This window comes from Emydura macquarii, unplaced genomic scaffold (genome assembly GCF_026122565.2).
Source record: "Emydura macquarii macquarii isolate MOO-44397 ecotype Brisbane River unplaced genomic scaffold, CSIRO-AGI_Emac_v2 contig_2699, whole genome shotgun sequence".
NCBI lineage: Eukaryota > Metazoa > Chordata > Testudines > Chelidae > Emydura > Emydura macquarii.
The window spans coordinates 3,765,002-3,777,465 of NW_027132836.1; the positions used below are offsets into that span (position 1 = coordinate 3,765,002).

General features: G+C 63.1%; 1 protein-coding gene across 1 annotated transcript; it reads left to right on the plus strand.

Annotated features, from left to right (window-relative positions):
• The first annotated feature begins 1,340 nt into the window (after positions 1-1,340).
• Positions 1,341-11,706, plus strand: PIGS (phosphatidylinositol glycan anchor biosynthesis class S). The gene is made up of 12 exons (XM_067565944.1): positions 1,341-1,801; positions 1,947-2,086; positions 2,958-3,069; positions 4,072-4,161; positions 4,745-4,836; positions 5,530-5,740; positions 6,178-6,320; positions 6,422-6,536; positions 6,957-7,102; positions 7,567-7,667; positions 8,089-8,299; positions 9,109-11,706. Exons 1-12 carry the CDS (start codon positions 1,780-1,782, stop codon positions 9,382-9,384), a joined length of 1,659 nt encoding a protein of 552 aa, XP_067422045.1. The 5' UTR covers positions 1,341-1,779; the 3' UTR covers positions 9,385-11,706.
• Positions 11,707-12,464: the final 758 nt, after the last annotated feature.

Genomic DNA, 12,464 nt, shown 5'->3' on the forward strand with positions numbered 1-12,464 from the left:
CTCAGTGCAGTAGAACTGGTCCCTGGCTGCCCTTGGCCGCCATCCTCCCATGGAGCTGGGACTACAGCACTGTAGTAAAACAAGACCTGGGTCTTCAGCTTTTTCTGATGCAGCTAAGATTGCTCTGGAGCTGTTTTAGTTGCACATACTCCATCCCCATTGCTACTGCAAGCACTGCCTGTTGCATGGAGTACAGGTGCACTCCTACTGGCAGAGTCCTGCTTACGTTACAAGTGGTAGAGATGTAATGGGAGCCGGTCTGCTCCCCTCAGGTTCTCTTGGTCTTTCCCAGGCCAACCGCCCCCATCCCTTGACCTTGCTGAAGATGACCCTTAAGGGGCTGAATCTGCCTGATTTTTGTCATGGGTAAAGTGCCATTCTGCCACCTAGGAATTAACTTCGTGCTAACTCTCCGGTGTCTCAGTTCTGGCACGTTGACCTGCCCTGGGACAATAGGTGTGTTTTACAGATGGGGAAAATGGAGGCAGAAAGGCCAAGTGTCTCCTTCCTTCCTGCAAACCCCGGCTGGGTTTGGGGCTCAGACTAGCTGGACTAAAAGTCAGCGTGGAGGAAAGCTGTCACCAAGCCCCTGGGGCTGGATGCTGGTGTTAATTAGCAGGAAGGTACCGGCTGGACAAGAAACATCTCTAAACCCAGCTCCTCACCCTCTCAAACCCAGCCCCTTCTGCTTCTCGCACTAGGTGTGGGTCCAGCGTTGGAGCTAAGCAAGGCCGCCTGAGAAATGACACAAGCAGTTAGTTCTCCCTCCCAGGAAGCCAGCCTGGGGCTGTCTGCTGGGAATTCCTGGGCATCTTCCCTGGCCTCAGCTGCTCAGCCAGATGCCAGCTCCAGCCAAGCCAGGTCTGCGGGTCCCTGCGTGCCCAGGGTGCCCTGCAGTGCTGCTGGCCAGACCCAGCCCCAGCCCGCACCAGCCGTGGCAGGACTTTGCTGGCCGGCGGCAGGGGCGACAGTAGCACCTCCTCCTTTCTTACAGGCCGGGCCCTGCACTTCCCAGCGCAGCACAGCGCCCAGGAGCCCTGCTAAGGGCCGGGCCGCGAGGTGCTAGGCGCTGTACAAAGGGCGGGACACAGCGCTGGCCAGCCCCCCAGGACAGGCTGAGACGGCCGGGGGGAGGAGCGTTTATCGGGGGGGGGGCTGGTCCGCCCCGCGATTGTTGCTTCTCCCCGTGCACCCCATCCCCGCCACGTGACGTAGGTGCACGTGACGCTGCGCGCCTCACTCACCAATCGTTCGTCGCAGGAAACGAAAACAGGCAGCACACTTGACTCCGCCCAACCCCTCGCAACCCTAAACAAACATGGCGGAACACGCACTTCCTGTTCCGATTCCCTGAGCAAACATGGCTGATTTACCACTTCCGGTTCCGGTTGGAGCCGGCCAGGCAAAGGACGCAGCCCAAAAACTCAGCGCGCGAAGGGGGGACACGGGCAGGATCCCAAAACCCAGCCAATTCTGGCGTCGTTTTCGCGAGTGTGAGAGCCGCTCTTCCGGGCCCCTGTGCCGGGCCGGGGCGGCGCAGCCTAGCCCAGCCCCCGAGGGTCCGCCCTGTCCCTCCGAGGGACCCGTACCACACAGGCTCCTTCGCGACCCACCCCCGGTGCTCCTAGTCGGCGTGGATTGGTCAGTGCTGCTGCTAGTCTACGCCGTCACCCGCCCCTCGTTCTGCACCGATTGGCCGCCGGCGGGTTTCCTGGCTCTGAGTGGCTGGGGCTGGGCAGGCCCCGCCCCTGGAAGTCCGGAAGAGGAGCCGCCGGGAGGATGATGGCGGCCGATGAGGCAGGTACGGATCCGCCGGCGGGAGGTGATGGGGGCGGCAGCGGGGCCGTGCGGCTCGGGGGGCGGCGGGAGGTGATGGGGGGGCCGGGGCCGGTGGGGGGGCCGGGCCCCTCGCCTGACTGTCCGTCCCTCCGTCCGTCCGCCCGCAGAGAAGGCGCGAGGGAAGCGCGCCGCCCTGTCCTTCGCCGCCGTCGCCCTGGCGCTGGGGCTGCCGCTCTGGTGGAAGACGACGGAGACCTACCGGGCCTCGCTGCCCTACGCGGGGATCAGCGCGCTGGGCTCCCTGCGGGTACGGCCTGGGCCCGGGGCGAAGTGGGGAGGGGGCCGGGCCGGGCCGTGCGCTGGGCTCCCCGGGAAGGGGCAGGACCGTGACCCCTGGGACGCGGACGTGGCTGGGGGGGCCCTCGAGAGCCGTGCAGGGAACCGGCTCCCCACGAGCCCTGGCTGCGGCCTGCTCCGTGTCCTCCGCCCCTGGCCTCCGCAAGGACCCGCTGGGCCAGTTCCCAGGGACACGCTCTGCGAATCCCCCGCCCCACCCGGGGACGAGCCAGCCCAGGGGCCGCTTCGCTCCGTTGCTCACCCCGTCCGGAGGCTGGCAGGAGCCCAGAGCGAAGGTCAGCAGTGTTCGCTCCCTGGGCCGGAGGCTGGCTGGCGTGTGCCCGTTGGAGCCTGCTGTGTGCCCTCCTTCCCAGGGTGGCAGTGAGTGCTGCCGGGCTGGGCCATCTCCTCAGCCTGGCCATGGACCCCCAAAACAGGCATCCAGCTGGCCCAGGGGCCCTGTGGTAGGGGGAGAGCTCTGCCGCCGGACAGGCTCTGCTTGATTCCCTAGCCCTGTGCCTGGGGGCCGGCTCCCCACAGCAGGAGTTTGCTGCCCTACAGAGGCCATTCCCCACTGGGAAGAGCTGAGTTTAACCCATCCCCAGTGCTCTTTGGCAGAGGCTCTTGATGGAGATACAGGAGTTTCCAGTTGGTGGTAGCAGCAATTCAGTTCAGATACTGTTGAAGTTCCAGGGGCCCCAGGAACTCTCAGCGAGTGGGGGTGGGGAAGGCTGGTCCTGGGCTCCCAAAGGGCTGTGGGGTGGTTGTGGGGGGTTGATGGAGGCCGGTATGGTAGCCGGGGAGGTGTCTTGCTTTGCCAGCTAACACTGCTGTTTGCTCAGTTCCAGCTGACTGTGCCTATCTCCGTGGTCTTTGCCAAGGGGACTCTGCCAGGAGCTCAGCAGAGGAAACTGCCTTTCACAGACACAAAGGAGGAGCAGAGCCTGTTGAACCGTAAGAACCTCTGGCTCCTGGGGGGTTTGTGCTTTCCCTCATTTCCAGGTTTTCTTTAATCTCTCTGGTGTCTGCCCGCTGTCCCTCTTCTCTCCCCTTGGCTGTTGCTGAGCTCACTGCCACGGCTGGCTCTGTGCTAGTGCAGGGGAGGCCAGCAGCCCTGTCCACCAAGACTCAAAACTGCCTGGTGCAAGCGGTGTCCCCGTTTCTCTCCTCCAGATGCAGGAGCTAGGACTGCTCCGGGGGTGGGGCCGTCCCCCATGGATCAGTCATGGGGGTGAGTAATGACACTGGGGAAGTTCCTTGCCTTTCTCCCAAGCCGTGAAAAGCTGGCTCTGCTCCGCTCCAGGCATGAGCCTCTTGTGACCCCAGTGCAATTAAGCAGTGGGCTAGAGAAAAGCTGGCTGGTGAGACACAGGCTTGGAGGGGGAAGAGCAGGGGGCACAGACTGCTTCCTGCCTCTGCCCTCAGGGCTGCTCCCTGCTGTGCACCCCAGCCTGCAGTGTCAGAAGGAGGAAGAATCCTTCCCAGCCCAAACACCTGGTGCTGGAGGGAGACACTGAGGAAGGAAGGTTCCAGAACTGAATAATGACGTTGCCGATGTCTGGGGACACGCCATCAGGTGGGAGGATAACAAGAATTGGAGGAGAACGAAGGACAGGAAGCTCCCTGCCAGTGAGATGGGTCATGCTGAAGTCGTCTCCCCCAGGGAGGGGAGCCTGATCATGACATGTCAGACTGGGCAGACCTTAGGGAACACGGCCCAGCTGGCCGTCCTGCCTGTGGGGATGGACCAGCTGGGCCGTGAGGCCTTGCCCAGCTCTGGGAGCTGGGTTCAGCACTGGCATAAGGGCAGGCATATGGCACATGCACGGCTTGGGGAAGGTGCCGTTTCTCTTTTGTCCCTGGTCGTGTATCAGGATTACCAGCGCAGGGCCCTGATGCCAGACAGCGTAGCACATAGGACCAGCTGGCCTCACCTGCTCTCTCCCTTCCCTGCAGCAAAAACAAGCCTCACGTCCCGCTATGAGACGACCTATCGGAGTGCGACCGCCACAGAGCAGGCAGCCTTGGGCATGGCCACTGTGCAAGGTACAGAGTCACGCTGGTTTTGTAGAACGTGCTCGGCTGGGCCCTGGGGTGCAGCTGCCTCTGGATAGAGCTGGCAAAGAGCACGGAGCCCTGACTCTCCCAGGGTGCTTGCAACCGGCCGTGCCCTGTGGGTGCTGCTCTGAGGTCCCCAGGCCTGGGTAATATGTGGGGGGACTAGTTTGGCAGCCTGCCCAGACATGGCACTGTGTTATGCAGAGCAAACCTGCATTCCCAAGGTGCCTGGGGGGCATGTCATCCAGGAAGCGGTGTGGGATTGCTGCTGCAGGAATGGGCTGCTCCAGGGAAGGGGGAGTTCAGGAGCCTGTGGGATGTATGCCGGGACTAGTGGTGACTGTAAGAACTGGCTGTGGAGACACTTCCGTTGTAGCAGGGCAGTGAGGGAGCCAGGTGATCCCTGCCTAGAGATGGGCTGGGGGGGCGGGGGTGAGGGATTCCCCTCCCTGGGACACTCCCGTTGTGCAACTGGTAACGTCTGCTCCATCCCCCGATGGGGTGCTGCTGTGCTGCCTGGCGTGTGCAGCTGGGTGAGGTTCCCAACCACACTAACTCCCCTCTCCTCCAGAGGCAGATGCTGCACTGCTCTCGCTGCAGGAGGACTCGCTGGGCTCGCTGACGGTGTACGTGGTCCCAGAAACCTCCCGTCTCCTGCCCCAGGTAGAGCATCCTCTGCTGGGAGTGCCCCGCCTCTGGTGTCCCAACCCCTCCTGCTGGGTCTAGGAGCGTGGCTCGGAGCGTCCTGGGGCTGCCTGCCCTTCCCACTAGCTAGAGCTGCCCTGGCTGTGTCCCCGCAGCAAGCGAGCAGGCAGCTGCCACCCAGAGCGATTGTGCCGGACAGGGACCTGCCCAGAACGACACTCCATTCCCCTGTCGCTCTTTCCTCTCGGCGTAGGCCGAGGGCAGAGCCATGTGGCTGGCCCTCGGCAGGGGCACTGGGGGTGGATGATCTGAGGGGGGGGCATTCTGCGAGGGACATCCTCCTGCAGAAGCTTACCGTGTTTTGTTGCATGTCCCTGAGCTAGGAAGGGGCTGGGCTCTCCCCAGCCCGTCATGGGCTCACATTAGTGGCCCATCTGTGCCGATCTGGTGTGTGCCAGTGGGATTGGTGCAGAGCAATCCAAGACCATCTTTGCCTGAGGGCTGAGGCCACTGTCCCTGGAGCCCCCCCAGCCGCACAGTCCTGGGTCCAGACACACGAAGGGTTCAGCGTGGGGTGACCCCTACCAGCGGCTGAGCAGGCTGCCCTGGGAGTGCCGAGCCCTGTTTGTGCCCTTCCCAGCCAGGGAGGTGTGCACACCTGCCTGCCCTGCCCGGTGTCCTGGCTCTCACTGCCCTGCCTTCTCTCTGCAGGGCGTTGGCGTGTACGTCGGGAAGCACCGCAGCGCTGTGGTGCGGTGCACGCAGGGCACAGAGGATGTTCTGGCTGCTGTGAATGCCCGGGTGCAGCGGGTGGTGCAGGCCATGTCTTTCACTGCTGACTCCGTCACCACCACCTTGTCGGACTCTGTCCCCATGGACCAGCTTGGCGCAGACACGAGGCGCCCCTTTAAATCCAGCCTGGGTAGGATGCTTTGGGCACTAGCCATGAGAGGCCGTTCCATGGTTCTCCGCAGCATGCTGTCTCCCTGGGCCGGGCTGGAGGCAGCACAGACCCCACTTGGGCCACATTCCCAAGCCCCTCCCCCCTTTGAGTAACAAACACTCTTGGGTCCTCTGTGCGCCCCGGCAACCCCACCTAATGCTGCTTTGTGCCACTGCCCGCGGGCCCCTTAGCGCAGGGGCGTGAGGCTGGGGGACTGCCTTGTGTCCCACTGCTGCTCCTTGGAGAGCAGCGCTCCTCTCTCTCCCCCACCTGGCATCCGCTGAGCTCTGGGATTGCTGCTCATGCATGCCCGCCCTGGGGGTGGCCAGGCTGATCCTGGGCCATTGGCATGTGCCGCTGCAGCTCCTCATTGCAGTGGGATGCTGGTGCCAGCCTCTGCTCTCTGCTCTCCCCAGGGTACGAAATCACCTTCAGCTTATTGAACCCGGACCCCAAGTCCCACGACGTGCACTGGGACATGGAGGCAGCCGTCAGCCGCTACGTCCAGCCCTTCCTCAACAAGCTGGGCTTGGTGGCCAACTTCTCTGTGGACTCACAGGTGAGGAGCTGGGCAGGAGGTGGAGCGTGCTCCCCCTGGCACGGCTGGCATCTGGGATGGTCCCCTTCCCACAACAGCCGTCTCCTTTGTGCTGCCCTCAGATCCTGTACTACGCTGTTCTGGGGGTCACGCACCGCTTTGACAAGGCCTCCTCCAGCTTCATCCTGAGCGCGCTCAGTCTCCCGCATGTCATTAACCCTGTGGAAGCCAGGCTGGGTAAGTCCCGCCCTGCGTCCTCGCTGTGGCTGCTTTGAGCGTTTGGTGCTGTTGAGGGGGAAAGGCACCGCCCCGCCCTACACAGCCCTTGGGACCCTGACCCTGCCAGCCCCATGCCTCCCGTGGGCAGAGGCTCCCGTACTGCTGACTAGTTAGAAGGGCAGGTCCCCATGAGAGCTGCAGGCTGAGACCAGCAGAACTTGTGCTGTTCGTGACCCATGTGGGATCTCAGCAAAGGCTGACACTGAAGGTGCTGATGTAACCACCAGGCCACGGACCCCTTCGGCGGAGCCTGGCCTCCTTGGTCCTCCCCCAATAACACTGCGGTCACAGAGCTCCTACATGCCTGTCGGCTGCTGGCACCTGGCGGGGCTGGGGGCGGTGTGGAAACGCTGTGGTGATCACTGTGTGCTGCTCCAGGTTCCAGTGCCACTTCCCTCTACCCTGTGTTGAACTTCCTGCTGTACGTGCCCGAGCGCGTCCATTCCCCTCTCTACATCCAGGACAAGGACGGCGCTGCTGTGGAGACCAACGCCTTCCACAGCCCCCGCTGGGGCGGGATCATGGTAAGGGGCCGTGGCCCTGCCCTGCCCTGCCCGAGGAAGGAGCCGCTCTGCTCCCTCGGGGGTGCCTAGGCTGTCCCTTTGGTCCCCTGCCCGTGCTGGGGCTGTGATGGGGAGATGCTGGCTAACTGGAGCCCTGTGCTGTGCTTGAGAGCTCCTGTCTCGTCTTCCAGACCCAGAAGAGTCCTGCCAGGACCCAACAATGCCCACGCCGCCCTGCGGGCTTATTCCACCTGGTGTCAGTTTCTTGCCCCTTCCTATGGTGCAGCTGCTCTCAGCCACTGTCAGAGATGGGGCTGGCTGGGCCCCGGGCCTGAGCACTCTGGCCATTCCCTGGATGAGACACCTTGCGGGGCTGAGCAGGGCTACCCTGGAATTGGGGGCTGAGTGGAGAGCAGGGACTGGGGGCTCCTGGGTGATGAGGCAGAGCCTGCGTCAGGCCCGCCCTTGACATGCTTTCTTGGCAGGTGTACAACATCGACCACCAAGCTCCTGACGAGGCTCCTCTCCCGCTCCGGGTGGAGGTGGACATGGTGCGAGTGATGGAGGTGTTCCTGGCCCAGCTCCGGTGAGCATGCTAACTGGAGTGTGGCTCCTGTCACCCCATAGCTGCAGGGCCAGCCTGGCCTGGGGGGGAGGGGGACGGGGTGGGAGCTGTCCAGTCTGCTGGCTGTTCAGTAGCATTGGTGAGTCTTGGACCTAGGCCCGGTGACCACAAACCTGCAATCCCACTAACTTGTCCCCAGTGTGCCCCAGACAGCCCTTTCTCCCCGTGGGCAGGGGTAGCGTCCGGGGAGCCTGGCTCGCACCTGCCCCGCTCGGCAGCAGGGCTCAGACCTGCACCTTTTGCCAATGCTGAACACGCTTCAGGAGAGGCAGACGAGAACATTTCTGCCGTGTGCCCATTCCCTGACTCTGCTGCAGGGGCAAGAGTCGGCCCTGTGCCCTCCCCGCCAGCACACACCTGATCTGCCCCTTCTCCCCCACAGGTTATTGTTTGGGATCTCCCGGGCGCCGCTCCCAGAGGAGTTCTTGCTGGAGAGCCCTGGGAGCGAGGGGCTGGCTGACTGGGAGCTGGACTGCCTGCTGTGGACACGGACGGTGGAGAACATCGCCACCGTGTCCACCACCCTCACCTCGCTGGCCCAGCTGCTAGACAAGATCGGGAACATAGTCATCAAGGATGATGTTGCCTCTGAGGTGGGTGTTGGTGTGTGGGTGTTGGTGTGTGTGGGGGGCTCTGACAGGTTGGTGGCTGCCAGCGTCACACAGGAGCCCCACGTGCTGCTGCTGCTGGGGACCTTGTCTGCCCAGACTTGTGCGCCGATTTCCCTCCTGCGGAGGGGGCAGGTTCTGACATTGGTTGCCCTTAAGCTAGAGGCTGGCCCAGGCGTGGCTGCTTGAGTCAGCCAAGGCCACCAGGGCGTCTTCTCCTGGGCTGAGCAGTCTGCCCCTGCAGCGCCACTCCTCCCTGTGTCTGGACCTGTAGCTGCCACAGCCTCCGAAATCCCCCCACCCCCTCGGTGCCCTCCTTGAAAGTCTGCTCTGGAAAGTGACTGTACCAGTGGCAGATCCCCCCCGGATGCATGCGTCGTCCCCTGGAGCCAACGCACTCTAGGGCAGCGAGTGGATTCCAGCCCTTCCTTCCTGTGCAGCAGCAATGAGCTAGTTCCTGCTGCCCGCCAAGTCTTGTCCTGGTTAGCCCGTGCAAGCCATTCGAGGGTGGGGCTGCATGTGTAGCTGGGAGTGTGGAAGGCAGTGGGGTTGAACGGATGTCTGGTGACAGCGTAGGAGAAGCTTGGCTCGACGCTCGGAGTCCCCGGCTGAGAGTGCTGAGGAGGGATGGGTGTCGAGGTCAGAGTCACTTCTTAGAGCAGATCGGGACATCACAGTCCAGGATTTGCTCCGGTTCTGGCACTCGTAGGGCCCCCAGCGTGTGTGCCTGGAGCTCCCTCGCCCTGCCTGGACAGGGGTTGCTGTGCACTGACTGACTGTGTGGTCCCCTCCAGGTGTATCATGCAGTCGCATCAGCGCAGACTGCCATCCAGGAGCTGGCCTCTGGCCAGCTGGGCTCAGCATTCCAGGCCAGCAAAGAGGCGGTCACCTCCTCGGAGCGGGCCTTCTTTGATCCTTCGCTGCTGCATCTCCTCTACTTCCCCGATGACCAGAAATTTGCCATCTACATCCCCCTGTTCCTGCCCATGGCGGTGCCCATCCTGCTGTCTCTGGCGAAGATCCTCCAGGAGGCCAAACAGAGCAAGAAGGAGCCCACGAAAACCGACTGAGCCTGTCTGCACCAGCCCCGGGAGGCAGGGGAGCCCAGAGCCAGCTCTCGCCAACCTGTCTGGGTGGGAACAGTCAGGGCCCAGTTAAAGGCTTGGACTCAGATTATTATTTATGAGCTCTGGAAGAGTGGAAAGTCTGGCAGAACTAGGGACTGGGTCAGAAACGGAGGCTTTGAACCATCACAGCCACTTCTCAGCGTGGAGCTCTTGGACTGGGTTTTGTCTTTCCCCAGGGGTTAGCAGAGACTCCAAGCCGTGTCCACACTGCAGTTCAGCACCCGGGCTGGCCCGTGCCAGCTGACTCCGGCTGAGGGGCTGTTCAATTGCAGTGTAGATGTCTGGGCTCGGGCTGGAGCTGGGGCTTGAGGACCTGTGCGGCGGGACATTCCCAGAGCCTGGGCTCCAGCCCGAGTGTGAACGTCTGCATCTCCCTTACACAGCCCCTCAGCAAGAGCCCCATGAGGCCAGGTCAGCTGGCCCTGGCTGGCTGCGTGTTGCAATGTAGACTGCCCAAGGAGTGCAGAGTGGCTACAGCTGCGTGTGACTGGCTGTCCGAGCAAAGTCCCCTGCCACGGGTCCAGGGTGTGTGAGCGTGGGGCACTTCTGCCTTTCCTGGGTCCTGCAGCCTGGCTCCACTGCCAGCCAGCAGAGGAGGAGTGGTGGGAGGGGAGGCTTGCTGGGAATGAGTCTAGCTTGCACTGCTGGCTCGTTCGCGCGCTCTCCCCCACGGTGCATGGATTGAGGCTCTCCTGGGAGTCAAGCGCTGGTGCCAGCGTCTGTGCCCGCTGCATGCTTTAGCTGTCTGAAATGTACCCAGCCACTACACCGGGCCCTGGGGCTGCCAAGCTTAGCGGGGGCAGGGCCGGGCACGACATGGACACCTGTGGGGCTCCTTCCTTTTACTCTTGTTGGGAACCTGGGTAGTGGCCAGGCCCCACCTGCATGCACTGCACCTGGGTCCCTCCCCTCCCCTTGTGGGCTGTGAATCCGTGCCGGGCATAGACAGGCCAGCGTGTGCCTGTGTGCCGGAGCAGGGCTTCCTCGCCGTGTCCCCAGCAGGCAAGAGCTGCTGCTACTCCAGGGATGTTGTGAAAGCGGCTCCTGGCTTTCTTAGCTTCCTGCCTGCGCTGGCAGCCTGGGGGTGGGAGCTGGGGCCTGGCGGTGCAGGGTGGGTGAGAGCGATGCACTGATCAACGCTGAACAAAACAAAGGTTCTTTTTAATAAAAGTAAAAGCCAGACTCTGCTGAGGGCCAACGTGGCTTTCCTGGGAGTTTGAACAGCCTGTGCCGGCCTTGCCGACCTGGCCTGGGGAGATCCTGCCCTGGGGGAGCATCTCAGGGTGGCCCAGGCTGGTGCTGCTCCCCGTGTGTGTTGGGCTCACAGGGTTTCCCTGGACTGACGGGCTATGGTCTGGGCCAGCAGGTTCTCTCAGTGTGTGGCTCAGGCTGGCTATCAGGTTTGCTCCGGTCCCCTGCCCAACATGTGCCTGTCCGTCCTTCCAGCTGCTGCTCTGCGCCATGGCAGAGGAGGGCTGCAGGGCTCTAGGCACTGCTGGAAGGTGCCCACGGCGGTGCCAGCTCCATGGAGCAGCCGGGAAAGCGTTTGCTGGATGTTGGGTTGGCTGCCTCTAGTCAGAGCCAGCAGAGCTGGTTCCATGGGGATGGGAGCGGGGCCCCTGCAAGAGGCTGGGCCTGGAGTGTGGGCAAGCACAGCAGCGTGTGAAAGGACAGATTCCCCTGCCCCGCCTCAGGTACGAAGCTGAGGCCTAGGAGCCCTGCGGGGCAGCAGGGGTCTGACGGTGCACTTCTACTAAGCAAGGGCAAAGCCCCTCCCCAGCTCCCCACCACTGGCCACTCTGGGGTGGAACGAGCTCAGCAGCAGCTTCCTGTGACTCCCAAAGCGTACCTGCTTCCTCCCGGGTGTGACTGCCCTCCCCGGGGCAGCCTCCCAGCTCTGCTTCAGTACTTTGCTACTGCCTGGCTCCTTCTCCTCTGCTGGGACCCCCGTCCCCCGGAGCTGTAAAACATCCCCTTCGGTGCTGGTAGCAGAGCCCTGTGCTGCCTTGCTCTGGGTGGGCCAGCAGTCGCAGGAAGGTGTCACGTGCGAGTCCCTCGCTCGCTGCGTGCCTTGGTTACGTTCTCGCTACGCTAACAGCCCCGGCCGTGTCACTCGCCTTGTCCCAAGCCCCGTCCTGGCCTTTCCTCTCTCCGTGCCCCAGGCTCCACACCCACCCTCTGTGACCTTCCTTTAAGTGGGTATCAGCGGACACGGCCGTGAGGCTGGCAGCAGTGCTCCCGTGGCTTTCTTTCTGTGTTGGGTTTGTATCATGAAATCCCCTTGTAACATCAGCACCTTACTAGCTGCCTTCACCCTGACTGGTACCCACAGGGATCCCTCTCCGCAGAGGCTCAGTGTAACAACCACGCTGGTCTGCTTCCCTGAGCCAGCGCACGTCCCCTGGGCCTGGCAGCTGCAGGAGGCGAGGTGGTGGGTCAGAGCACTCCTGCAGTGAGGTGTAGTGAGCGGCGCTGGGGCTTGTCACGGGCAGCAACTCCTCCTCGCCCCTGCAGCTCACTACACCGCTGCTCTTTCCCTCCCGCGCCCCTCACCCGGTTTTGCGAACATAGCTTGACATGCTGCACCTCCCCCTGCTCCCCCTGGGCAGGGACCCAACCTCTAGCAGAGGCTTTGTGGCGGTCCCTGATCGGCCAGGCTCGGGGTTACTTTGCACCAGAAGTGTTCCTAGAAGCCAGCTGCAGCTCTAGCGTGCTCTCCCTGCGGGGAAGGCCGGGAGCGGGTCGGCGGGATCCGAGCAGCATGCACCGGGGTGCATTTCCACGAGTCAGGGGAGTTGGCGGTTAGTCTAAAGCCGGGCGAAGCCCCTGGCAGCCGTTTAATGCGCGTCCTGCTCGTCAATGCAGGTCCCTGCTGGCCACCCCCGGCGCCGTGTGAGCGGGAGTCACTCTGCAGCGCCCGCCGCCAGCCCTGCGTACATGGCCCGGAACAGGCCGGGCCCGGCATCCTCCGGGCTCGAACCCGAGCTGTGGTTCGAGAGACAGGAGCAGCAGACAAGTCTGGA

What these genes read in the sequence shown, in the direction of transcription:
- PIGS (XM_067565944.1), top strand. Translation starts at nt 1,780, where the DNA reads ATGATGGCGGCCGATGAGGCAG. An exon ending in GATGGCGGCCGATGAGGCAG is followed by an intron (nt 1,802 to 1,946) that starts GTACGGATCCGC and finishes GTCCGCCCGCAG; the next exon opens with AGAAGGCGCGAGGGAAGCGC. An exon ending in GGGCATGGCCACTGTGCAAG is followed by an intron (nt 4,162 to 4,744) that starts GTACAGAGTCAC and finishes CCTCTCCTCCAG; the next exon opens with AGGCAGATGCTGCACTGCTC.